Genomic DNA, 27,688 nt, shown 5'->3' with positions numbered 1-27,688 from the left:
ACAATACTTACACTACATAATATAGACATATGGCAATGGTAGGGATTAGATTGTGAGCTCCTTTGAGGGACAGTTAGTGACAAGATATATATATATATACACTGTACAGCGCTGCGTAATATGTCGACGCTATATAAATACTAAATAATAATAATAATAATAAAAATATATAGTTACTCTACCAGAATTTTTTTTATTAAAAAAAAAATGGTACACCTGTGCACAAGTCAAAAAAATTAAGTGCGCATACATACATTTGCAGTGATCTGCCGTCTCCATGGAGATTTTAAAGACGGCCAGTACAGACAAGAGTAAACTTTTACTGTTTACAATCAGGGCTATGGAGTCAGAGTAATTTTTGGTACCTTTTAGTCAGTTGGTGGTTTCATAAACTGAGGAGTTGGAGTCGGATGATTTTTGTACCGACTACACAGCCCTGCTTACGATCATGCAGATGTGAAGGTGTTGGTTCGGCCCCCGTGCCTTGTGTTTGACGCCTGTTCTCTAAAGGATGACATCTGACTGCTTGCCTGTAGGGCCTGTTTCCACTGGATGCTGCGTCTGTTTCTGAATCCGATGTTGCACCTATGTTGTGAAGCCAAAGCTGAATTGCTATAACTGAGGCATGTACGGCTATAGGGATCCGGATACGGCCTGCAGAAAACTGCATGAGTGGGATTTCAGATGCAGATCATTGATTTCAACTGTCTGCGATTCCACAGCCAAAATTTTGTGAGGATATAGGCTCAACGTAACCTGGAATTAAACAAGCCAAATTGTAATGGAAATTCAAATGTTTGATAGGTGAATGTACCGTAGAACAGTGTAAAGAACCAATGTGGTAGACCAAGTATGTTTTTCACGAGCACCATGTGGTTAGAACTGAAGCTTGGGTTTAAAAAGCCTTGTCTGGAATACAGCTAGCAGACTGCAGATGTTCTGTTCCATGCAAGGGGGCGGAGCAGGAGTGACATCACAGGGTGGGCAGGGTAGGTGTGGAGAACAATGTTATCTCCCATCACTCTGCAGAAGTTCTCCTCTAGGACAAATTGCTGGCTAAAGGTACTTAGACACGTCTGATATTTCTGAACGACTTGTCATTCAAACCGGTCATTTGAACGACAGTTTGGCATGTGTACGAACGATTTTTAGACTGATAGCAGCAGCTTTGACTGATCCGCTTTCGGATCTGTACACTAACCGTCGTTCAAACGACAGTTAGGTCCGTACATGTGTACAAATGACTTGTTGTTTGAAAGTCTATTAGTTTGACGCTAAAGGTCCGTACACACGCCGGACTTTAGGCAACGACGGGTCCGTCGTTGCCTCCCGCTGGGTGGGCGTGCCAGCGACAGTCCGGCGTGTGTACGCTCTGTCGTCAGACTGATACGGCTGTTTCTGTGCGATCCGTCGTTGCCTCCCGCTGGGTGGGCGTGCCAGCGACAGTCCGGCGTGTGTACGCTCTGTCGTCAGACTGATACGGCTGTTTCTGAGCGATCCGCCGGGCGGATCGCTCAGAAACAGCCGTATCAGTCTGACGACAGAGCGTACACACGCCGGACTGTCGCTGGCACGCCCACCCAGCGGGAGGCAACGACGGACCCGTCCTTGCCTAAAGTCCGGCGTGTGTACGGACCTTTATAGACATTCAAACAACAAGATCAACAAATCATTTGATCTAGTCCATTGTTCTGTCAAGTCCATTGACCAGTCATACGACATGTAAATTAGCTGTAATTAGCATTTCAAATGTTTTGTCTGTGTACAAGGAGGCTGAACGACTTTTCGTTTGAATTCCAAGATTTTCAAATGTCCAGTTTGAGCGACAATTGGGCATAAAATCAGACATGTGTACGCACCTTAAAGGGCATCAGAGGCTGCATTCTCGGTAGAGCCGAATGTTATCAGACGCTTTAGCCTCGTTTCTGGCGCGTGTATGGGCCTTTACTGTTACAACAGACATTAGAATAAAACCTTCTGATGCAACTATTTTGGGCTGTATTGGGCAGCAATTTAATGTTAGTTTAAAGGCAAATGACCCTGACAGTAAGGGCCCTTTTCCACCTGCAATCGCTAGCGTTCACGCTGAACGCTAGCGATTGCTGAATCGCAAAACCGGCGATTCCCCCGACGTTTGCGGCCGCGATTTTGCTATGCTATGCACTGCATAGCAAAATCGCGGCAATTATCGCTCCGCCGCGCGTTCGCGTTCCCCGCAAAAACGAATCGCGGTAGTGGAAATGACCTACCGCGATTCCCATGTTAAAAAGCAAACCGTAGCGATTGTAAAATCGCTAGCGGTTTGCGTTTTTGCGATTCAGCATCGCAAACGCCACTAGTGGAAAAGGGCCCTCAAGGACAGGAAACCATTGCCCGGTCTCTATTGTCTATTCACTTCCCCTTCCCATATGACTGGTGAGAACACAAGTGCTCAGACTAGTGAGCTATTAATGGAAACCAGACCCGAACTTATTAGGAGAAACGGGGAAGGGAATGGGGGGCATGTATGTGGACCTGTCCTGATAGCCACCACTCCCCCCCCCCCCCTCCATTCTCTGCACCCCATCCTTCTTACCTAAAGACGCCCAAAGGCAACCTCTTCTGGGTCAGCGGAGTCAGGTGTCAGTGTGCAGGCGCTAGCCTGGCTAGCATGCGTCCCTCAGCACGCAATCGCCACCAGGAACACTACGTGCATGCAGCCACAATTACGGCAGGCTCAGAGCACTCCCAGTGACGGTCCCACGCTAAGGGGTGCGCGCAAGCCAGGCTAGCGCCTGCGCAATAAGACCTAACTCCGGCGACCTGGAAGAGGCTGCTGGGGGGGGGGGGGGAAAGGGCTGAGAGGTGACTATCGAGACAGGTCCCCATACATGACTGCTACCCCCGTTTCTCCTAATAGGTATCGGATCTGTTATCCTTCAAAGTACTCCTGTACCGTACTTTTAATACCTGTAAAAAAGAGAAAAAAACCCACATCATAACTCACCTATTTTAAGTTCCCGTCATTGTCTGTTCCACCGCAGTATCCTCTCGTATCTGCTGGCATTTTCACCGCTATGATGCTGACCTGAAAGTACTCCCAGTTATTTCCAGGTCATCGCCACATTGGTGAAAATGAAGCAAAAACGAGAGGACGCAATGGAATGGGAGAGCTGACAGGGCAGAAAAGACAGCGAAGGGAACCCGGGGTAGGTAAGTTATGCTGTAGTGTTTTTTTTTTTTTTTTTTTTTTTTTTTTTTTATACAGGTCTTAAAAGTACAGTGGTACAAGGGGCGCCAACTGCCATTGCCTCCCCACCAATATTAGACGTTCTAGTCAGTCCAAGATTTCAGCTGACTGGAGCGTGAACCCCTGGGAGGCATTGGACTGAGAAGCTGGTGTGGTGACCTATGTCACAGCACCATTCACACAACAGCACCTGTATTACTCAAACCCCCTCTCTATTCAGGGGTACTTCTATGCTCAACCCCAAATAGCTCCTAATCACAGCACAGTCTGGCACTGCATATCCCGGAAAGCAGTTAGGCTATACCTGCGGAAGGTTAGCCACATAAGGAGCTTATACACTGGTTGTTTTCAGGCATCGATCAATCGGAAAGCGATTGTATCAAATCTATCGATCTGCAGCTGATTTCAATCGATTTGATCTATCTGACAGGATGGAAAATCTAGGTTGATCTGCTGCTGGCAGCAGATCGATGGCTCTTATGCTGGGGAAACACTGTACGTTTCTGTACCATGTATCGGCCAGCTGATAATATTCAGCTGGCCCGATCATGCCGCTCGATCCCCGCCGCCGGACAATGGCAGGGAATCGAGCGCTGATAAGGAAGCGCCGGCGGGGACGAATGGTAATCGATCCGTGCGGACGAGCGGGGACGTGGCTGGGGTCATTCCGGCAGCTAATCGAGCCGCCGGTCGACCCGTCTATTCCCAGCATTAGAGTTGCATTGGAGTTCATTCTGAAATCTATTTGGAAATCTGTTCCTAGTGTGTGGCACACATCAGATTTCTGTCAAATGCATGTCAAGTCGAATCTGACCGGAATCTATCTGATGGTCGAATCTGCTGCAAATATGTGTATGGCCACCTTAAAGCCCCATCTACACTATGCGATTCTTTGTGCGATTCGATTACCATTCTATTTACGATCCGATTAAATCCGACATGTTCGATCGGGATTCGATTCGATTTGCCATTGTTTTGCAATGGCATATCGAATTGAATCGAATCCCGATTGGACATATTGGATTTAATCGGATTGTAAATAGAATCGTAATCGAATCGCACAAAGAATCGTATCGTGTAGATTGGGCTTAACACATGCAGTACGTAGTCATTCCACTGAAGGTGACCATACACTGGTCAATGTGGCCAACAGATAGATCCTTCTGAAGTTATTATCTGATCAGAGGAGGATCTATCTGATCGCATCCTTCTACACCCTGTATAGCTTCTGATACAGGAGACTTGGGTTTAAATCTTGGCTCTTCCCATCCAGTAATCCAGCACCTATTCAATATGGAGTCCTCCCTAGGGCTTGTTAATACTACAAGAGCTTTTCTAAGCACTTTGTGATTTTTAAAAGCTCTTGCTAATGTTATCCTATGTGTGTGTTCACACTGGAGCGATGTGATTTTGTAAAAATCCCCCATAGCATTACATTAGCGGGAGCTTTTCAAAATCACTTGCACTTAAAAAGCTCTTGTAGTGTAAACAAGCCCTAACACTGCTACTGCCAGTAGAGTGCTTTTTAGTGGCTGCAGATCTGGATCTTTAAAATGGATTCGAGGTGAACTTTTACTCATTGCATAATTGTGTTCCTTTCCTATTGTTTATAGGGCATTCCTCAAGCCAAATACTTTTTTGTTTTTGTTTTAATACTCTAATTCCCTATAAACTAAATAAGCTACGCCCACAGGTTTTCAGAGAGCCTTGGCAGTAGCAAGGGCTCATGGGAGCTCAGTCTGGGCAGGAGGAGGGGGAGGTGTTACTAGCCATTGATTTCAGAGGCAGAAGGGAGGAGGGGATTAGGTTTTTTTTCACAGGCTGAGTGCTCAAGATACAGATAAGCTTGCCTCTGTGTAATGTTTACAAACGACATGGCTGCCCTCATTGTATCACAGGAAGAAATAATCATTTTCTATTAAAGCTGTTTGCAGCTAGATTTGCTGTGTAAACCATCTAAACTTTAGATAAGATATAAAGACACGTTACTTGTTATAGTTAGTTTTTCATCTCGGATCCGCTTTAAGTCCACCAGGATAAAAGTGCAATATAACTGTCTTATTTGTCTTGTCTAGTGTCTGAATCACACTTCTGAAACAAGCCTGCCGTTAATCTAGTCAGATTTTTGTCAGGAACATCTGATCTGCATGCTTATTCAGGGTCTGTGGCTGAATATATTAAAGAGACTCTGAAGCCAAATAAAATGCGTTTTAACTTTTATTAATGTTAAGCACTATAGCTAGTGCTAAAACGCTGCATCCCCGCGGAAAAACGAGGCGTTTATACCCCCAAATCCCCAGTGCTAAGTGCGGGGAGCGTTTCCTGCTTGAGGCAGAGCTTAGGGCTGTAGCTCTGCCTCTTCGCACGTCAATCCCCGCTGATCGCCGCCTCTCCCCGCCCCTCTGTCTACTTCACAGAGAGGGGCGGGGAAAGATGTAGATACGCACAGCGATTAACGTCAGTAGAGGCAGCTAAAGAAGATGGAAGAAGCTGAAAGCTCTGCCTCCCCGGGCAGCAAAATCTATGACCAAGAAAGTCGTGGATTTTGCACAGGGCATTTGGGGGTATAATAAACCCCTCATTCTGCCGCGGGGATGCAGCGTTTTTTGCACTAGCTATAGTGCTTAACATTAAAGTTAAAAGCATTGATTTTATTTGGCTTCAGAGGTACTTTAAAGCAGGGCTGTGGAGTCGGAGTCGTGGAGTCGGAGTCGTGGAGTCGGGCAATTTTGGGTGCCTGGAGTCGGAGTCGGAAAAAAATGCACCGACTCCGACTCCTAATGAATTTGTAACTGTAATTAAAATAGAAAATATGATAAATTTTTCTATTTCTCAGATAATAGTCATTAAAAATAATGTATATATACACTATATATACCGTAATAGCTGTGCTTAGTCCACAAAAATGAAATAAACCAATCAAAATTAGTTACTTGTGCTGCTTCAATAAAGCAGTCCCCGTATTTTTAAGGTCAGATATACATATCTGATTGTGACTGTATATATGATGTGTACACAGGAATCTCTTATATATACTAAATAACATCTATGCTGTAAGTATAAAGCCTGATGTGTAGCCGTGTCACTAATAGAGATGGTCACTGAGATGGAAATAATTCTGCATTGATGCTGATTTATGCAAATGTATGCACTCCCTTTGCTGATGAAATCAAATAATTTGATATGTTGTTAAAATTTGGTTTGGTGACTACAAATTAAAGGGTACCTGAGATGGATGAAAAGTAAAGTTTTATACATACCTGGGGCTTCCTCCAGCCCCCTTCAGGCTAATCAGTCCCTCGCTGTCCTCCACCACCCGGATCTTCTGCTATGAGTCCTGGTAATTCAGCCAGTCAGCGCTGTCCGGCCGCATGCCGCTCCCACAGCCAGGAACATTCTGCACCTGCGCAATAGTGCTGCACAGGTGTAGTATGCTCCTGGCGGAGGAGTGTGTGCCTGCGCACTACGCCCGACTGGCTCAAGTACCTGGACTCATAGCAGAAGATCCAGGTGGTGGAGGAGGACAACGAGGGACTGATTATCCTGAAGGCGGCTGGAGGAAGCCCCAGGTATGTATAAAACTTTAATTTCATCTGTCTCAGGTTTACTTTGTTACACAGTAGTACTATACTCTACATATGCACTCCCCACAGAGCTGCAGGGAATCCACTGAGAATGTTGTGCACATTGAACACAGAGGTGTTGTCTATCACCCATAAGGCTAATTTCACACCAGAACGTTGCGTTAGAGGGGGCGTTAAGGTCGCATAACGTCCCCCTAACTCAACGCCTGGTGGTGCTGGATCTGGACGTCAGAGTGAGCCGCGTTGTGCAGCTCACTCTGGCGTCAGTGAAGTTGTGATGCGCACTCTTGTGCGCATGCGGCATCACGTGGTCCCGCCGGCCAATCGCCGCACAGAGCGGCTGCTCCAGGAAGTAAACACTGCACGTCATAACGTGCAGTGCATATTAATTAGCGATGTGCCTGGCCGCTCTCCGCTCCTCCCCAACATTACTGAGCATGTGCAAGCAGTCTAACGCGGCTCAGCCGCGTCCAAAGTACTGCATGCAGTACGTTGTCTTGTGACGCAGCGTTACAATGTAACGCAACGTCCGCACTGTGAACAGCCCCATTGATTTTTCATTACTGTGCGGTGGGCTGCGTTACAGGCTGCTCTAACGTGCGCCTGTAACGTCCCACTGTGAAACCAGCCTTAACCTTGTTCAGATTGTACATGAAGAATGTGTAATAGAGGAAGAATCTCCTCATTCCCCTGCAGAGTACCTGCACATCATTCTTACATGTACCCACACTTACATTGCCTAGGGCCTGAGAGATGTTCTTTGTTCCGGTTTGTACCTTTTACAAGTACTCTTACCAAGGACTAGTTTTAGTCTAAAGGGAATAAATATAGTAGTCTACATATCCTTCTCACTTCAGTTGTCTTGTAAAATTCCTAAGCGTTGGCAGTTAAGAGACGAATTTCATGTTACATACTTTTAATTAACAAAATTGTAATATGCAAATTAGAGGAGTCGGAGTTGAGGAGTCGGAGTCGGTGGAATCCCAAACTGAGGAGTCGGAGTCGGTGGATTTTTGGACCGACTCCACAGCCCTGCTTTAAAGGTAAGGGATCAGCAGGACAGTCGGGCAATGTATCGTACATTGTTTAAAAGGAAATAACTGTCAGCCTCCATATGTCTCCCTGTATAGATGCCATTTTTTAATTGTTTGGGGGAGCTAGACAAGAGGAAGGTCTGTGGATTTTGTACAAAAATCATCTGACTCCAACTCCACAGTTTATAAAATCATGACTCCGTCTCCGGGTACCCGAAATTGCTGCGACTCCTGCTTGGTAGTGCTATTGGGGTGCAGCTGGGAGTGACATGTTGTGGTCCTCAGTCATTTTTGTGTCAGTGTTGGTGTCACATTGTGGTCCCCAGACACTGTAAAGTTGCTGTGTTAGTGCGGTTCCCTCTTGGTGTCATGGTGCGACTTGCTTTTCTTTCCCTTTAGCTACTTTTTCCCCCACCGATAGTGCTGCGGTAGGATATGTCTTCTGTTGGGCACCGATTTTTGTGTTTGGTTGTGTGTAGCTGCCCGTTACTGATTTAGATGGAAGAGATGATGCCCGAGTCTTTCAGTGCTCTATCTGCCATATGCTGTTCAGTGCACTGCATGCAGCAGCCATCAGCATCTATAAGCAGCACTGGGTAACGCTGGTCACAGAGGCGTTCTCCTATCCTGGAAAATGTCTGTCATTTATCGTATAGTCCAGAAAAGGTTGTGCTCTGTGAGTTCTGGCGTCTGTTGTCTTCACACTCAAAAATGAAAGCGGAGGTTAGTCTGCTCTGAAAATGGAACAATAATCTGTATGTAATGCATTCCTCTTTGGTAAATGTCCATACTGGTGTTGTGGGGAGAGATCATTTCTTGTCCTGAAATCCTCAGGCCTTCAGCCTCCTGTCTATTGGCCACTGAGCGCTTTTTTTTAGCAGCACGGAAAAAAAATGCATCATGTCGCTTCTAAGTATGGCTGCGTTCAGATGGGACTCGATTCAATGGTACCCACTCCACTGCCAGTGCCCAATGCCTGCATGGTGCACCGGAACAGATGTCTTCAGCCTCCTTGTGTGAAAGAGGCCTTGTGCAGTTTATGAACATCTAACAATAAGTCATTAGTGTCCAAATAATTCGAGCGTCTCACTGACAATATCTTATGGAGACCAATATACTGGCTGCTGCAAAGAAGTGTGATTTTTAGAAAACTTCCTCTCTGCTCTAAAAGAACATCATAATAACCTTTTAATAAAAACCTTCCTTTGTTACAGCTGATATAAATCTTCAGTGTCTACTTCCTGCTTTTGTGGAAGCCAACATAGGGTTAACATCCTGTGTGTACCAATTAGCTGCTCTGCCATGGCTGACACAAATTACAACTTGTGATTAGACACAGATGAGGGGGGGAATTAGACAGGCTATACGCTAAATGCATACAGGGTGCATTTTTCTTTTTTTTTTCTTCACTTTAACTAATCCAGTCAAAGAGAGGCGAAAGATGGACACAGCTGCTAAAAATACCCTTTATTGTGGCTGAGTAGACACAAAATATTATAGCAGTGGGGGGAAAAAAACAAAGTCTGACAGTGTTCTCCCCAGAATTTTTTTCCAACCGGGTGGCATGAAAAAGTAGCTGGGTGGGGCGTGATGAGAGAATGCAGGGCCAGTGCTTCTCTGCACAATCCTGCTTGCAGAATAGGAGGAGGTGAGCCGATGACAGCCGGGTGCTCACCCAAACTAGCCGGGTGGAGCACCCGGCTAAAAGAGCCTGGGGAGAACACGGCTGACAGCTGTTTCGCAGGGACTAGCACTGCTTCATCACCACTTTAAAGGGGTTCTGTTAGGGGTTTCTGAGGAGAAAAACAGACCCTTACCTTGGGCTTCTATCAGCCCCCTGCAGCGGTAATGTCCCACGCCGTCCTCCTCCCATCTGCTGTTCTCCGCCGCCGGCCCCGGTCTAAGCGGCATGGGATCCAACTGCGGCTGCGCTACAGTGGCCGCGCACCCGCTCGCTTCCGCCTGCGTCATCGGAAGCTTACTGCGCAAGCAAGCCTCAGATGACGCGAGCGGAGGCACGGCAACGCGCATTATTCGTCTGTATGTCAGACGAATAATAGCCCGGTGCCGGCTTCGGGGAACGGCAGATGGGAGCAGGACGGCGTGGGACATTACCACTGCAGGGGGCTGATAGAAGCCCCAGGTAAGTGGCAGTTTTTCTCCTCAGGAACCCCCACAGAACCCCTTTAAGTAATGCCTGAATAGTGTAGTAATTTTGAGGATCCTTCATGCTTGGGAACATTTTGGATGTGAGGGCTTCCCAGAGTTGTAGCATCTCTGCATAGTAAACTCTGATATAGTAAAACTCTGAATATAGTAAACTCAGGTCCCGGCAAATGTCTGTATAAATATACATTGTATGACCAGTTCTAAGATAGTAAACCTCTAATATGGTAAAATACTTTTCCTGGTCCTTTGGAGTTAACTATAAAGGATATGTCACAATACTCATTTCAGTGGATAGTTCTTCCTTCACTAGCGACCTTAGCTCGTTCAAAAACATGCTAGGTCGGTCAGCGCTCATCCGTCATGCACGCCCGCTGTGCGCACATACGCCTGCCCGTCCTGCCCCCCCTGCCGCGTCATTCCCCCAGCTCTCCTTAGTGTCTCTGCGTCCCTCCCTGCACATGCGTACAACAAAAAGACACACACAGGGACATGGGACGCAGAGACACTGGCGTTTTTATTAGCTAGGATTACTGGAATGTTTCAGGTGTGACAGATGCTGAATGGTTAATCCAACCTTGTATGTCAGAATCCAGTGAAGAGATCTCTGTGATTGTTTCCAGTCCTACACACCCTCCTTATAATAAACATCATTCTTAGCTTGCTAGGTTTACTTTTTTCATGTTATGGAGAATGCTGTAGGAAGGAGCAGTAATGTAGCTAACATGCAAGTAACTCTCTTATTGGCCTCAATTCACTAAGCAGTTTAGACTAGTCTACAGATGATTTAGTGTGATGGTTTGGTGTTATGTTTTAAGCCCCATCTACACGATACGATTCTTTGTGCGATTCGATTACGGTTCTATTTACGATCCGATTAAATCCAACATGTCCGATCGGGATCCGATTTAATTTCGATTTGCCATTGTTTTGCAATGGCAAATCGAATTGAATCGAATCCCGATCGGATATGTCAGATTTAATTGGATCGTAAATAGAATCGTAATCGAATCGCACAAAGAATTGTATCGTGTAGATGGGGCTTTAGACCTAGTCTTACATTCAGTAATTACACAATTCACAAAGGCAAACAAGGAGTGACCACACCTACTTCCTCTGACAGAGATTAGACCAGCTGATTTCTGTCCATAAAGTAATTCTGTGCGGTATTTTAAGGCGCCTACACACGCCATACTTTAGCAAATGACGGGTCCGTCAGACCCTCCCGCTCAGCTGATCTGGCAGAAACAGTTTTATCAGTCTGCTAACAGCTTGTACACACGTGCTACTGTCGGCAGAACGTCCGCCCAGCGGGAGGGTCTGACGGGCCCGTCGTTTGCGGAAGTATGGCGTGTGTATGCGCCTTTTGATGCAACTGACCAAACCATCAGTAGACTAGTCTAAACTGCTTAGTGAATTGAGGCCATTGAGGTTAGCGAAGATGATTGTGAACTGGTCCTTGTATGTGGAACCAGGTAAATAGTATATTACTCACATTGGCAGAACAAAAGTTTGCTTTCCTAAAACAAAAAGAATTTGCGATAATTCAGGTTGGAGTGAGCTCGAGATGTCTCCCAGAGCACCACTGCTGAATATATGCAAATTAACCATTGTCTTCCTTAGAAGCTAAACACACCTCCAGAACCGCTGGAATGCAATGATGTGTCAGCTTGTTAATTTGTACAGAGCCATAATAATCCAACATGCATACAGACTGTTTTGGATTGTTTGATCCTCATCAGTGCATGGCATGGATTAATTTGGCTCTATGGAGTAGGGCTTGTAAACCGAGAGGTACAGACTAACCAGCAAGCTCATGGTGACCCAGAACTCATTGGAGTGTGTAAGGGACTACAATGGTCCTAAAAGCCCCCTTACTAAGATGTTAAGAAAAACAAAAGTTTGCTTTCCTAAAACAGAAAGAATTTGCAATAATTCAGGTTGGAGTGAGCTCGAGATGTCTCCCAGAGCATCACTGCTGAATATATGCACTCCAACCTGAATTATCGCAAATTCTTTCTGTTTTAGGAAAGCAAACTTTTGTTTTTCTTAACATCTTAGTAAGGGGGCTTTTAGGACCATTGTAGTCCCTTACACACCCCAATGAGTTCTGGGTCACCATGAGCTTGCTGGTTAGTCTGTGCCTCACATTGGCAGAGAGAGAGAGAGAGAGAGCATAGGCTCTAATCCAAGCAGCACCTGTCTTGTCTATAGCTGCATAGAACGCCTCTCAGCTCATTTAAAGGCACACTTCAACAACAAAAAAACCCTCTGGTGGGTACTTGCCTGGGGAGGGGGAAGCCTCAGGCTCCCAATAAGGCTTCCCTGTCCTCTAGCTTGGTGGAATTCAGCGATGGCTTTGCCGAAAGTCCCTCGACAAGGCTTGACAAGGGTGCGCGGGCAATATTAACCTACCGCGATCCTGCGCAGGCGCACTAGCAGCTCTTTATTTGGGTTCAGGCGGAAATGGTCAAACCCGATCGGATCTGCTCTACTGCGCAGGCACAAAGGATTTGCACAGTAGAGCAGATCCGACGGGTTCAGCTATTTCCTATCGCAGGCGCACTAGCTATTTCCGCTAGTGCGCCTGCGCAGGATCACGGTAGGTAAAAATGTACTTTGCTGCTGTTAGGGGGGGGGTCGCAGCGCTGGATTGCCAGGACACCGAAAGATGGGGGGAAAGATGTTTAGTTTAAGCGTTATGCCTTTCTAATCTAGCCGGCTGCGCGAGCACCCAGCGTCCATCTCTCGCAGCCGGTTGTATTCTGCGCCTGTACAGGGAATAGAAGCACGGCCGGGGCGCATGCACAGAAGTGCACGACTGGCCAGATTACCAGAGGCAATAACGAGCTGCCGGAGAGGACGGCGAGGCTGGAGGAAGCCCCAGGTAAGTAAAAAATACACACATTAGTGCCGTCTCTGGTACACTTTAACTAGTCTCTGCACTGAGTGCAGTACATCTCCATCCTGCAGGACTTCATCTGAAGTCCCAAGTTGTGTCAGCGAGCTCAGAGAAGCTCTTTTGCATAGATAAGAAGTGACGTTTCTTAACTCTTCCTGTACTGGAAGCAATATGACACTCATATCTTCTACTGATGTTCTATTCGCTGTACTACATATACAAATCATTATCCTCATGAGTTTGTTTTCAGGCAGACCTTGTGTAAGTATTTATAATGCAGGAAAGGGAAGTGCCTGGATTATGGTTTGTTTCTATCTATTTATTTTATATCCAGACAAAGCTGGAAGGTGTTGGAAATGTGTGAATACTGTGAGCAGTGATTGCAGTCAGGGCTCCCCCTGTAGGATGTCAGTAGAAATTCAGTGCAGATTTACCATGCGTGGTTGTGGCTCTGAGGATAGACTGACAGATGCTTGATTGGTGGCCATAAAAGATCCACATCTGTAATGATTGGCAAGACTGCAGATTCTCATCTAGAGGCAAAGCTTTCCAACTGTTTTCTGATATTCGCACGTTCCGCTAGCCAAAACAAATGTTGGTTTTCTGTCATTTTCGAGCAACAGCCTAATTTCAGAAAAAGAAGCGTCGTGTTTGGATAGTGTGATAAGAGAGTAGAACTCCACCGCAGCATACAAGCATGCACGCCGCATTATCTGCCTTCCTTGACAATTTCTGCTCTAGACTGAGGGGAGACCGCTATAAACAAAGCATTTTTGTGGAGAAGTAAAATAATTGAGTGGACTTTATTGCCGTTACTTATTTTCTGTCCCCAGTACTAGTTACAACCCATTACAGGGACTCCGAGCACCTCTCATGGGTATGCCTTTTAAGACTCCGACCAGTACTGCAAAGTACTTAAAGATACATACCTTTCTGTAGCTTGTGCTCTCCTCTTTCATTTGATGCCTGAATCGTTCTACACCAAATGGTTTTCGTTCAATTTAAACATCATGGCTGAAGAAATCTCCCCTTAAGTGGACGAATATGTTTGTCCAGTGTAGTTGTGGAGAGTGCACCACCAGTTTGATACTAAATGAGGCACGTGGTATCATTTTAACCGCGACCAGTTGTAGAATACATTTTTGTGTGTCTAAAAGCTGTGAACCATGTCACATGAAAAATAGATGGGGACAAACTCAAACGTAAAAAAATCATTTTCAGAATTCTGATCAAACTTGGGAAAGTTTTAGCAACACTACAAGTGACATATGTGGTATCAATTTAACCGTGATAAGTAGTAGAATAGAGTTTAAAGCGTTTTAGGGTTGAGGCGCATGTCTCCTGTATTTTTTTTTTTTTTTTTGTCAGAAACTGAATCAAAAGAAATTACATTTTCGCATATTCTGTACCAAAATAAGACTTGTAAAATGAAAACAAAGTGACAGAATATGAAAGAAACAACATATATTGTTACCTTAGGAACCTGTTTTTTTTTAAATATGTATGCCATGAGGGTATATTACTGTTCTTTTTCAAAATAAGGCCTTGTAATCAAGGATAGTGTACAACGAGAAAACAAAAAACTGAAAAAAGACACCTTTATTTCCAAATACAATATTGTCACCACACATTGTGCTAGGAACATAATCTAAATGTTGCAATAACCCGGATGGATGAGCAAATAAAATTAGTGGGTTTAACTTATAGTCAGCGCTATTTAATGTCAAGCTATAATGGATGTAAATGGAGAAATAGTTTATTTCAATTTTTTCCCTCATTTTCCATTTAAAATGCATAGAAAATAAGGTGATTACTAAACAAAATTGACACACACTAAAAGCCGAATTTGTCCTGAAAAAAAACAATATATAGATCATTTAGCTGTGATAAGGAGTAATAAAGTTATTGGCGAATAAATGGGAGCAGCGCCTATATGTGAAAATTGCTCTTGGGCTGAAGTGGTTAAATTGTGCCTGAGACGGGAACATTTGGTGCATTTATACTTCCTGTGGCTTCCTCCAGCACAACTGGCCACATTACCGGCTGAGCATAAAGACAGACAATTATCCCATCTCTATGGTTCACTTTAATGTTCCAGAGACAGGATGTAAGGGGAGATTTCTTCAGTGGGGACACAGACAGTACTAAAAAGAAAAGTTGCTAACCCCTTTCCACACTAGCCAGAGCTACAGTTGAGGGCAAATTATTAGCCCGCCAGGATTATGGAACAATTCTTAAAGGATACCCGAGGTGACATGATGAGATAGACACGTGTATGTACAGTGCCTAGCACACACATAACTAGGCTGTGTTCCTTTTTTTCTTTCTCTGCCTGAAAGAGTTAAATATCAGGTATGTAAGTGGCTGACTCAGTCCTGACTCAGACAGGAAGTGACTACAGTGTGACCCTTCCTGATAAGAAATTCCAACTATAAAACACTTTCCTAGCAGAAAATGGCTTCTGAGAGCAAGAAAGAGATAAAAAGGGTCAATAGTTCACAGATTTTAGTTCTGGCATACTTCAATGAATGTGTCATTGAGCAAAAACAATAAAAAAAAAAAGTTAAAACTTAAAAAGTAGATTTAAACATAAAATGAAACTGGAATATCTTAAAAAGTCCTTTTTAGGAGAAGGAAGATTTTTATTTCAATAGTTTATTTATGCTTCGGGTGTCCTTCAAACTTCTTCCCAATATTTGCAGCAAACCTGATATAATCACACACTCACCAGTGCTATTTAGTAGCTTTCAGATTTTCGGAATGTGAAATGGTGAGGTATGTTTTTGTTTTTTGCAAAATCTATTTTAAATGTTTAAAACGGAAAAGAAGCTGTCCCTGAAATGTAGTGTAGTGGTTGTTGGCTTCACCTGTATCCTGGCCAGGAAAGAGTGAATGGGTTATTGTATGGCAGCGGGAGAAGCCGGTTATACGTTCTGTGTACACTTGACTAATGCATTGCAAGCTTGGAATGGAAGCATTATCTGTTCCTGTAATTGATACTTTCTGCAGAAGCAGCTTTTTCTTTTATTGTATTAGGTGTAATGCCGGTAGCTAGTAGCAGAGGAAAGCTGACTGCCTTTATTCCGTGTATTATAGGTCCTGTGCTTCCTGTCTGTATTGGTGAAGTGTCAGGTAGACCATGAACTTTATCACTATACTGCTCTGGAGGAGCAGCATCAAATGTGATCATCCCAGGTTCACCTTCACTCATAATCAACAATCCAGGAAAAATCCTGTTACTTTGGAATATGCTCAGCAAATTCACCTGCATTGTTTAAAGGATACCAGAGCTGAAAAAAAAACATGGAAAATGGGGGCGCAGGCATATACTATGATCTGTGCCGACGCCTACCGCTCCCCCTGTTCTCTTCTCCATGCCCCTCTCAGTTCAGGTGTACTTTGATATGAGCTCGGGGGACACCTGTACACGCATTGATTGTTGTCAATGAATGGCCCAGCCAATTGTGGTATAGTGTGTGAATGTAAACAATATCAGGGTTCTCCCCAGAATTTTTTCCCAGCCGGGCGGCATGAAAAAGTAGCCGGGTGGGGCGCAACAGGAGAATGCAGGGCAGATGCAGCTCTGCTTACAGCATTGTAGGAGGATAAGAGAAATGAGCAGATGTCAGCCGGGGGCAGCACCCGGCTAAAAGAGCCTGGGGAAAACACTGAATATACACACGGCAGATAAACGTCTTAACTACACATATCACCATATCGAATGACATTTATTATAAAAATGTAGTCAAACTATTTTAAATGATGAGCAGCTGATATCTGGTATTCTGGTATCAATTCAGACAAGTGTTGGGCGGATGCCGCCGGCCGGGAATGTGCATTGTTGTTTTGGAAAATGCGCGCATGTCACGTGGACTGTCAGTTACATGCAGGGTATTAGACATAATCATTTCAAATATCGGTGTGTATGAACGTTGTTTAAACCACGTGTCGTTTCCATTTGATGGGTAATGTTGTTTGAGTGGCGTTGCTGGTTTATGCGCACCAACTTTAAAGAGGAACTTCAGCCTAAACAAACATACTGTCATTAAGTTACATTAGTTATGCTAATTAAAATTGATAGGAAATATAATATCTTACCCACCCTGTTTTAAAAGAACAGGCAAATGTTTGTGATTTCATAATCGCAGCCATCTTTTTGGTTGAAAGGAGGTGACAGGGAGCAGGAGACACAGTTCCAACTGTCCTGTGTCCTGATCACCCCTCCCAGTTGCTAGGCAATAAAAACATTATCAGAAATCCCATCATGCTTTGCACAGCATCAGGGGAAAAATGCCCGGGCAGATTTCTTTGATGGAGTGGAGCTTAGCTTCTATGCAGCTAATAATCAGGCTTTGATAAGAAAAACACAGTTCTGATGCTGTGAAACGGTTATGCTGGGTACACACGTTACAATTTCCCGCGTGATTCGCGGGATCGATTCGATACTATTATTCTCAACATGTTCGTGTTTCGATGGATACAGCCGTCGACTTTGCATATTAAGTATGCAAAATCGACTGCTGTATCCATCGAAACATGATCGAACATGTTGGAAATAATCGAATCGATGGAATCGATCCCGCGAATCACGCGGGAAATCGCAACGTGTGTACCCAGCATCAAAGAAACGCCAAGCCTTTTTAGTCCGGAGGTTCACTTTAATCTTGCATGTGTACAGAGCTTTACACACAATTACTGAATCACACCACAGATCCTTATTGTTTTACCCAGGTTGGTGGAATTAGCCTTTGGTCTGTCTGCTGGTTATTGTGGGAATTAAATTTAAAAACATTGGTTTATCCTTGAGGGAGAGATTTAAATGTTTGATTTTTTTTTTTTTTTTTTTAAATAACATTTTGCTGTAAATGTGACCTTTTTTGACTAGTACATTGATACATTTACTTCTATGTTGTGCGTTGAAGGCAAATGCTGTTTGTGTGCGTTGCGTGTGCCTCTGTCAGTTTCCCCCTTTGTGCTTGGATGACAGTGACCCTTTATGCTGCTGAACACGTCCCTGTTGTTAGCTGTGCAGGTGGGAGCGCGTGTACAACCATAGGCTTGTCTTGTCCACAGAGCTGCATTTACCATCTGCATCTTCACAGGCTGAGCACTGCTGTGATTGGCCCATTCATCTCGTGGCTCGTCTCCAAAGGCTGATATTGAATTTCTGTGAAGAATGCATTCCGCTTTTGTGATTATTTTTCTGTTAATAATCAGCGTTCTCGCTTTTATATGTTGTAAATCCCCAGAACGCACGCAGCATAGCTGTACTGGAGACTTGCACTATATGTGGCTTCATTCAGGGAGTGATTCGTTATACGCAGCTATTAGGGCCTGTTTCCACTTGTGCAAATTCCTTTTACCCCAAATTTGCTTACGTTTTTGCGTTTTTTGTAAGTATGCAAATTTAACCATGTCAGTGCCCGTGTGCTTTTACATTGATTTTAGGCGAAAACGTACGTGAATTCGCACAGAAAATTTGCATTGCGGAAGCGCATGCGAATTTCCTATTAAGTCTGCAGATTCTGATGGCTCTGCTGTGCAGATTTTTCCTTTTACAGAAAAACTGGTTTCCTGACAAGTGGAAACAGGCTAATTAAAGGGAACCTTAACTGAACTGGGGTAAGGAGTTTCACTTACCCGGGGCTATTACCAGCCCTCTGCAGCAGTCCTGGGCCCTCGGAGCCTCTCTGGAATCCTCCGGTCCCCCGCTCTCACTTAGTTTCGTTTTTGACGACTCACCAGTCGGCCGGCCGCCATGCGTATTATTGGACACATTCCCTACTGCAATAAGCGCTGTTGCGGAGCACAACGCGTACAAAAATACACGTTGCCGCATAGCTACGCGTGCGGAATGTGACTACGCGTAATTGCGGTAGGGAATGCGTCCAATAATACGCATGGCGGCCGGCCGACTGGTGAGTCGTCAAAAACGAAACTGACAGCGGGGGACCGGAGGATTCCAGAGTGGCTCCGAGGGCACAGGACTGCTGCAAGGGGGCTGGTAATAGCCCCGGGTAAGTGAAACTCTTTACCCCCCCCCCCGTTCAGTTAAGGTTCCCTTTACGTTGTATTGGTTGTGCATGCAGATTTGCGATAGTTGGAACGGGCCTTCAGACATGCAGTATCGGGAGATGAAAAAATGTGTATATATATATATTTATTTTTTTAATTGGGCATATTAAATGTGGTTAGATTGAAGGACAAGCTGTTTTTTGTAACAAAGTACGCAGAGAACCTGTTCTCCCATACAGCACATTTTACAGGGAATCATGAGAGAGGTTGGCTGTCCTATATTATTCCCTGTCAATTGTGCTGCCCAATCGACCATCCAATTCAATGATTCGGCCAATTTGGTCTAAAATTGGTCGAATATATTGCAGGGTTGTGGAGTCAGAATTGGCGTCGGTGATTTCATAAACTCAGGAGTCAGATGATTTTTGTACAAAATCCACAGCCCTGGTAAGTATCAGACTAAGGAGTCCGAGTCGGAGCGGTTTTGGGTACCTGCAGTCAGAGTCGGAAGTTTCGTAAACTGAGGAGTTGGAGTCGGAAGATTTTTGTACCAACTCCACAGCCCTGATATATTGATCGAGCATGCTTGGACATCTCAGGCCGTTGTGGCTGATTGGGCGCACAGTGGTGACTGTGCGCAATATCGGGACAAGATACTAACGTGGGGGAACCCCCAGATGCTGTCCCCCACCAAATGTTGCAGCAGCTGGAACAGGTGAGATTTGAATGCATGGGCAACGGGAGGGGGGGGGGGGGGGGGGGGGGTTGGTTGTAACATTTGGTGGGATGGTGGCGGACGTGGTGTTACAAGCCCGATTCCGGGGAGATTTCATGCTGAAATCAATCAGGAATTGTCGGCAATGCAGCCAACATGCAGTATATGGATATGGGGTGGAGGTGTGTTAGGTGGAGATGCCAGGACTATTTCCAATAGATTTCATGCTTTTATATCTATTAGAAATTTGTCTGCAGTGTATGTGCAGGCAAGAGATCTATTTATTTATTTTTTATTTAAGTATTTATATAGCGCCGACATATTATGCAGCGCTGTACAGAGTATATTGTCTTGTCACTAACTGTCCCTCAGAGGAGCTCACAATCTAATCCCTACTATAGTCCTATGTCTATGTATGTATTGTGTAGTGTATGTATTGTAGTCTAGGGCCAATTTAGGGGGAATCCAATTAACTTATCTGTATGTTTTTGGGATGTGGGAGGAAACAGGAGTGCCTGGAGGAAACCGACACAGAAACGGGGGGAAACCATCCAAACTCCTTGCCGATGTTGACCTGGCTAGAAGTCGAACCGGGGACCCAGCGATGCAAGGCAAGAGCGCTAACCACTACGCCACCGTGCTGCCCACAGAGATCTCTCTTTGATCGGATTTGATGAGAGAGGATGGTCTATCTGGTGGCAGATCGGGAGATGCATTGCCATCTTTGTATGCATTCAATGGAAATTTTAAAGGTGATTGGAGAGAGATGTCTCTTGGTCGATCTGCCCATACATTGCTAGATGTATGGGCACCTTAAGATTTCCAATAAATGCATATAAAGGTGCCAATACATCTCTCAAGATCTCATCATGACAAGATAAATATCATTTATATCTCTTTTCTCCTGGCGGACTCTAAGCGCCAGAGCTGCAGCCACTAGGGAGCGCTCTATATGCAGTGTTAGGGAGTCTTGCCCATGGTCTCCTTACTGAATAGGTGCTTGCTTACTGTACATGAAACTTATTGGAAATCATCCTAGCGTCTCCACCTAAACCACCCCCACCCATGTATTGTGTGTCCCAGGATTGCCAGCGACCCATCCTAGCGCAAAATCGATCTTTCTCATTAAGAATCAGGCTGGACATGATCGAAATACCTGGTGTTGCTCCGTGTGTATTTTCTAACGATTCATTTTTGATCGAAATCTGATCTAAATTTTTTCTTACATAACTTGCATTTATGTGTATGCTAGCTTTCTTCAATATCAGATTGATTTCAGATCTGAATATCGATCTGATCATTTGCTGGAATAAGATCTGAAGTGAAAACTGCATGGTGTGTGACAGACTTTAGGCTTCTTACACATGCTAGATAGTTCTTGGGCGGGGCTACCTCTGTTGCAAATCTAGCTTGCATATGGCGGCCCCAATTAGTTAAAGTGGATCCAAGATAAACTTTTACTCATTGCATAATTGTGTTCCTTTCATATAGTTTATAGGGCATTCCTCAAGCCAAATACTTTTCTTGTTTTGTTTTACTACTCTTATTCCCTATAAACTAAACAAGCCTCGCCCACAGCTCCTTTTGTGCCTTGGCACTGTAGCAAGGGCTTATGGGAGCTCAGTCTGGGCAGGAGGAGGGGGAGGTTACTAGCCATTGATTTCAGAGGCAGAGGGGAGGAGGAAGGAGGAGAGGGGACTGAATTTACACACAGGCAAACTGATAGCATCTCCAGCTCTCAGCCTGTGGCAATGTGACAAACAGAACATGGCTGCCCTCATTGTATCACAGGAATAAATAATCATAAACTGTTGAAGCTGTTTGCAGCTAGATATGCTGTGTAAACTAAACTTTAGATAAGATATATAGACAAGTTACTTGTTATAGTTAGTTTTTCATCTCGGATCTGCTTTAACAATAGATATGGTGAATGTAGGATCCTCTGTGGCAGAGCGCTGGCTGAGGCCATTGTTCTCCTCCTTACCCCTTCCACTCTGTAGTGTGCTGCACCATCCCCTCACCCCTTTCCATAGCAACAGAACATGTTGCATTTAGCATAGGAGTCGTATAGGAGGCATCTCATGCTATAACTTCATACTGACCTTGTTAGGAGCATGTGGGAGGCGAGAAACACTTTACTTTTTTTAAAGAGAACCCGAGCTGGGTTTGAACAATGTGATCTGCATAGTGAGGCTGGATCTGCCTATACAGCCCAGCCTCTGTTGGTATTCCAAACCCCCCTACGGTCCCCCTGCACTCTGCAATCCCTCATAAATCACAGCCACACTGCTGACAAACAGCTTGTCAGAGCTGGCTGTGTATATCTCTATAGTGTCAGTTTGTTGCTCTCCCCGCCTCCTGCAGAACTCCAGTCCCCGCCTGCATCCCTTCCCTCCCTGCTGATTGGAGGGAAGGGACGGGGGCAGGGACCGGAGCTATGCAGGAGGCGGGGGAGCAGCTGAGACTGACACTACAGATGTAAACACAGCCTCACAGCACGGCTGTGATTTATGAGGGATTGCAGAGTGCAGGGGGACCTTAGTGGGGTTTGGGATAGCAACAGAGGCTGGGCTGTATAGGCAGATCCAGCCTCTGTATGCAGATAGCATTCTTCAAACACACCTCGGGTTCTCTTTAAGAAGAACTTTCAGCTGCTCCCCTTGGCTAGTCATTCCTTGGCTGGTGAGCTCTACAGGTAGCGCAGAAAAAGTGTTGGCTTGGGGCTGTTCCTTTTCTTGTTGTACGTCAAGGATGAGCCACTTTACAGCAGGCTTACAATGTTATATTAGGGCTAGTTCCTACTCGGCTCTTGCCCCACGATCGCATTCGGTCCACAATTGCAATATGGTGGGCAAGATCTCGCAATTCCGCGCGATTAGCCCTTGTTATTCGTGTTCATTAGAATGAGAATGACAGCGCAATCGCCCCAAAGACGCTGCAGTGTGAATGTATCTATAAGGGAAAATTAGCAGCAGCTCTGCTGATCACCAGAGATCAGCAAAGCGCTGAAGAAGCACTAAGTGTGAACCAGCCCTTAGAGACAGTTGAAACATCCAGGGAGTGTGTGCTTCCACAGGCAACAGTAGACCTTTCACTAGAACCAAAGCTTTTTAAACAAAGCAGGGGGGTTGTACTGAATACTGAGATTTCAAGTTTATTTGCTAAAAACCCTCTGCAGAAGTGCCTAGCCTGATTGGAAGTCGGAGGCATCAGTTATGTGAAACGTAACTTGACTTGCAAGCCAGTGAACGCCTCCTGACCCTGTCCGCTTGTTTAGCGCTGGACAACGGCAATCGGGAGTACTCAGGTGTTTAGAATTGGCTATGCCGAATTTGAACACCAACTCTAGTCTTCACCCCACTGGTAGCCACTTAGTAACGGCTCATGTATTGCTGTGGGCTGCTTTGTTTGTTACGGTATGATCACATGTGTTTTGTTGACAGTGGATTACTTTGCCATTCATCCAGCAAATGACACCATCCAGTCTAATGTGACAATTGAGCACAGAGCCTCATTGTAGCTGTACAGTGTCTCTGGCATGATGGGTCATTGTCGTGTGAGTTGATAGCTAGACAGCGCTGCAGTTCAGTGTTGATTTATCCTTCTGCACTATTTTGCCGTGCACAGTGTGTCATAAAACCTTTAAACATTAATAAAAAGGGTTCAATAAGAGTGTCGTGAGACATGGTTCCTCATTGCAGCCGGGGAAAGGTTATGGGAGGCACACATGGCTTATTTCCCACAATGCATAGGATGAGGGCAGGGTTAAATGCTTTCTTTGATTCTGGGCAGGAAGATGAGACGCTGCTGAGCTGTGCTGTAGTGCAGGCCACAAAGAAAAGTCTTTGTGCAGCGGAAAGAGAAGATGCGTGGACAGGGTCAGAGGTGTTCATGCAACTTTCTTACTATATACATCTGCAAGGCAGGGCTGTCGATTTTGTACAAAAATCATCCGACTCCGACTCCTCAGTTTACGAAACCACGACTCCAACTCCGACTCCAGGTGCCCAAAATTGCTCCAACTCTGACTCCACAGCCCTGCTGCAAGGAGTTTGTATGTTCTCCCTGTGTCTTTGTGCGTTTCCTCCCACATCCCAAAAACATACAGATAAGTTAATAAGCTTCCCCTGAAATTGGCCCTAGACTATGATATACACTACACAATACATACATAGACATTTAACTCTGGTAGGGATTCGATTGTGATATACTCTGTACAGGGCCGCAGAAGATGTCGGCGCTATATAAATACGAAATAATAATATTTCTCTGGAATGGCTATATCAAAAATAAACATTGTGAGAGTAATGACGGTCTAAAATCCAGGCAGGTGCACTGGTAGCATTTTAAAACGTGAATTGTACATAATTGAATTTACAGGCCACAAAAATGAAAACAGAGACCACTAATAACCGCTATGCCTAATACCTGTACATGCATTTGAGTTATTTAGCACGCTTTTGACACAGGTTTGTATTTTAAGATCTATAATATGCCTAATACTAACCTAAGACTGTTCCTAGAGGCATTAGCTTTTCTAAACATGCTACATTGAACTAGGGCTAGGCTAAGGTAGTGAATCTAGTGTGTACAGGTATCTTCCAAGGTCTGTTAAAGGTAACCTACAGTGAGAGTGATACTGAGGCTGCCATGTTTATTTCGTTTTATGCAGTACCAGGTGCCTAACTATCCTGCTGATCCTCTGCCTCTAATACTCTTAAACTCAATACTCACCTGAAGATTGATTGGGGAAACTTACAGCGACACGTTTCGACGAACAAGCGTTCCCCGAACCCTCTACCTACTCACGGAAATGTAAGTAGGCGGGAACAGGAGAACAAACGATGGCGACGCTTTGCACGGGAGTTAACAGATCTTACAGATCCACTGGTGCGCATCGCAAAATGTGGTTCGGGTTAATCTCGTGCACTTAACCACGTCGCGAGGTAACGTTAATGATTGTTCATCCCACAGAACATTGCTGGTACAAGTCTTTAGCCATAGACCCTGAACAAGCATGCAGCACATTAGGTGTTTGTCAATTCTGACAAGATTAGCTGCATGCTGGTTTCTGGTGTGATTCAGACACTACTGCAGCCAAATAGATCAGCAAGTTTGCCAGGCAAGTGGTATTTAAAAAATATGGCAGCTTCCATATACTCCTCGATTCAGCAACTGAGTGCATTGTTACCCTCTGTCCCCACTTACCAGAAGCCGCCCTATTGTACCCCATGCTCTTGTTGCTCTTCCCCCCCCCCCCCCCCCCATAGTAATAGTATGCCTTGCTTGACTGAACCTGAAGGATGCATATATATATGCTCATGCATGGTAGTGTTGCTGTATGGTTGGGGGTCCCGATCGATCATACATGAACTGAAACTGGCTGCCAAAGGCGTATCGGTTGCAATGATTACAGACCCTCAATTTGGCCACCAATATGTTTGCATGGGGCTTAAAGCTGGCCATAAATGTGGGGGCATAAATACAGCTATTGCTCATTAAGGCCCATATCCATTTCACTTTTTTTCCTACCTTTCATCTTCTGTTTAAATAACTTTTCAGCACTTTCAAATTAAAAGTACCGAAAAGCAGGTGAAAAAATATAAGAATTATTTGTATTTATTTATTTGCTCGCTGGTGGCTTTAAAGCGGAATATAACCCTGCATTTCAACTTTGCTCTAAAACATTATTTATAGTATATTATATGCAACCAGCATTTTTTTTTTTTTTTTTTTACTAGACCAGCATTGGAAGGGTTACACAGAGCTTTCAAGTTCCTGGACAGAACTGCAGACCCATTGGAAGCTGACATGGATACATTTTGTTTACATAAATGTATCTAAGTGTGGCAGGTGACTCACTCTCTCTGACTGAGAAGGAGCTGGAGGACAGCCAAAGAGTGTGTAACATTTATCACTTGTTACATTCTATTTAGTTAAATGTATCTAAATGAACTTCTGCATATCTCTCCACGGAACTTTAAACCTCTGTGTTTAACCCTTCCAATGCTGGTCTAGGAAAAAAAAATATGCTGGTTGCATATAATATGCTGTAAAGAATGTTTTAGAGCAAAGTTGAAATGCAGGGTTCTATTCCGCTTTAAGTGGACCCAAATTAAAAATACAAGATTTCAGAAAAGAAATCTATTTTCTAAATGATAATAGCAGCCTTTTTTTCAGCTGCATGATGACAAATATAAAATAATTTTACATTTATTGGAGGAACCCCTCCCTTCCTTTCATATTGCCGGGACAGAATCCGGCAGACTGGTGGAGGAGATATAAAAACAAAACACAGGCTGCTACTGATGTCACAGGGGAGGTGATCTCAGCTTGTGTGAGATTTCACATAGACGCCCCTGTGAGGGAGGGGAGCTGATGACATACACACCCATGATCTAAAACCTCCTACTAAGCTCAGAAGTAATGGCTGCCACCTGTATAACCCTAGTTATGAAAAGAGAAGGGTGAAAAGCATGCACTGAAATGCTCATAGGCTTGAAGGAGTGTTTATTTATCTTTGTATGTGTCAGAGTGGTGCAACTAGATATTTTTGGTTTGGGTCCGCTTTAAAAGGTTTTGTTGATTTGGTGTGAAAATTTCACCTAAAAGAAAAAGTGAATTGAATGAGTTCCTAAGTGTTTGATTTATAGCATACATGCTTTATATGGTCTTCACAAAATTGCATGCACTTGCATTTTCAAAAAAGTAGAATGGCTTGCTATGTCTTGAGTTATTATACATTTTAAAATAAAATGTATAAATAATTTTTTTTTTGTATTTTATTTCTTAGACGAGGATGATCTCCATTAGCTACAAATAGTAGTTTGGTCTGGTATCCTCGGAGCTGTAAACGGAAGCCCTCACGAAAAAGTGTCTTATATCCACCTTTTTGTAGCGTTGTATTGACTCTGAGAACATTAAATAATGTTGCGTCCCTCAAATCTTCAGCCTGACCCAATGGCTCAGGCAGCCAACTCCTGCCAAAAAATGCTGGACGTTCGCCCGCCAGATGTTTCCGGAATGGGTCTGGAGGACCCCTTGCGAATTGCTGTTCCACCTCCGTATTTTCATACAAGTCATGAACTGGATCTATCAAATAAGCAATTTAAAAGAGAAACAGGTGGACCTTTTTGCCCCATTATGATGGACACTAAAGTAGGCAAGCCACTTCTTGAACCAGAGCAGCAGGCGTTTTTTCGGGATACCAAGCCAGTCACTGAGATGTTGCCAGTTAAAGGTGAGAAACTGAACTCTGGAGAATCTGAGGATGACGACGACGATGAGGATGATGATGAGGAAGAAGAAGATGAGGATGATGTCAATTACAAAAGAGAGCAGATTATTGTGGAGGTGAACCTTAACAACCAAACCTTAAATGTCTCCAAAGGAGAGAAAGGGATGGGAAAGGATCCTTCTCATATGAAGACCAGCAGTGATGAGGAGGGAGGTGACTCTGGAGAGGATGACCAGGACAGTCAAGAGGATGAAGAGAATGGATGTCATGCAACCGATAACCAGACCAATATGGAACATATTAACCAGGACCATAAGACTGAGAACTCCTGCATGGGGGATGGTGATGTGACATCACTTACCAACCCCCAACATGAACAGGTCAAAAGTGGTGAGGCTCCCAAACGGAAGAAAAAGACCCCCAAAGAGCCAAAATCCCCTTCTGACAAGACTAAAACTGAGGAGAAGGAGACTCTTACCTGTGACAAATGTCCACGGGTTTTTAACACACGGTGGTATCTGGAAAAACACATGAACGTTACACATCGGAGGATGCAGATCTGTGACAAGTGCGGAAAGAAGTTTGTCCTGGAGAGCGAGTTATCGCTTCATCTTCAGACAGATTGTGAGAAGAACATCCAGGTATGTGCAGCAGTCTGATGATAATTGTGTTTGCATCTTTTGGGGAGTCTGCTATGTGAGTGGGAAACATTAGTAGGCTCCGGGGATTGGGAAACACCATAAAACGCTGCGTTGTAGATGATTTTCAGTAAATATTAACCACAGGACACCAAAGTGGGAGGTCTT

General features: G+C 44.5%; 1 protein-coding gene across 1 annotated transcript in view; it reads left to right on the top strand.

The window, feature by feature from the left end:
• Window positions 1–27,688, top strand: part of ZNF652 (zinc finger protein 652) — an 86,839-nt gene that overhangs the window by 15,019 nt on the left and 44,132 nt on the right. The window contains exon 2 of the mRNA XM_068263898.1: window positions 26,439–27,523. Within this exon, the coding sequence (XP_068119999.1) occupies window positions 26,573–27,523 (951 nt within the window). The 5' untranslated portion in view covers window positions 26,439–26,572. The remainder of the gene's footprint in view (window positions 1–26,438; window positions 27,524–27,688) is intronic.

This window comes from Hyperolius riggenbachi, chromosome 12 (genome assembly GCF_040937935.1).
Source record: "Hyperolius riggenbachi isolate aHypRig1 chromosome 12, aHypRig1.pri, whole genome shotgun sequence".
Lineage (NCBI taxonomy): Eukaryota > Metazoa > Chordata > Amphibia > Anura > Hyperoliidae > Hyperolius > Hyperolius riggenbachi.
This window is presented reverse-complemented; position numbering and strand designations above follow the sequence as displayed.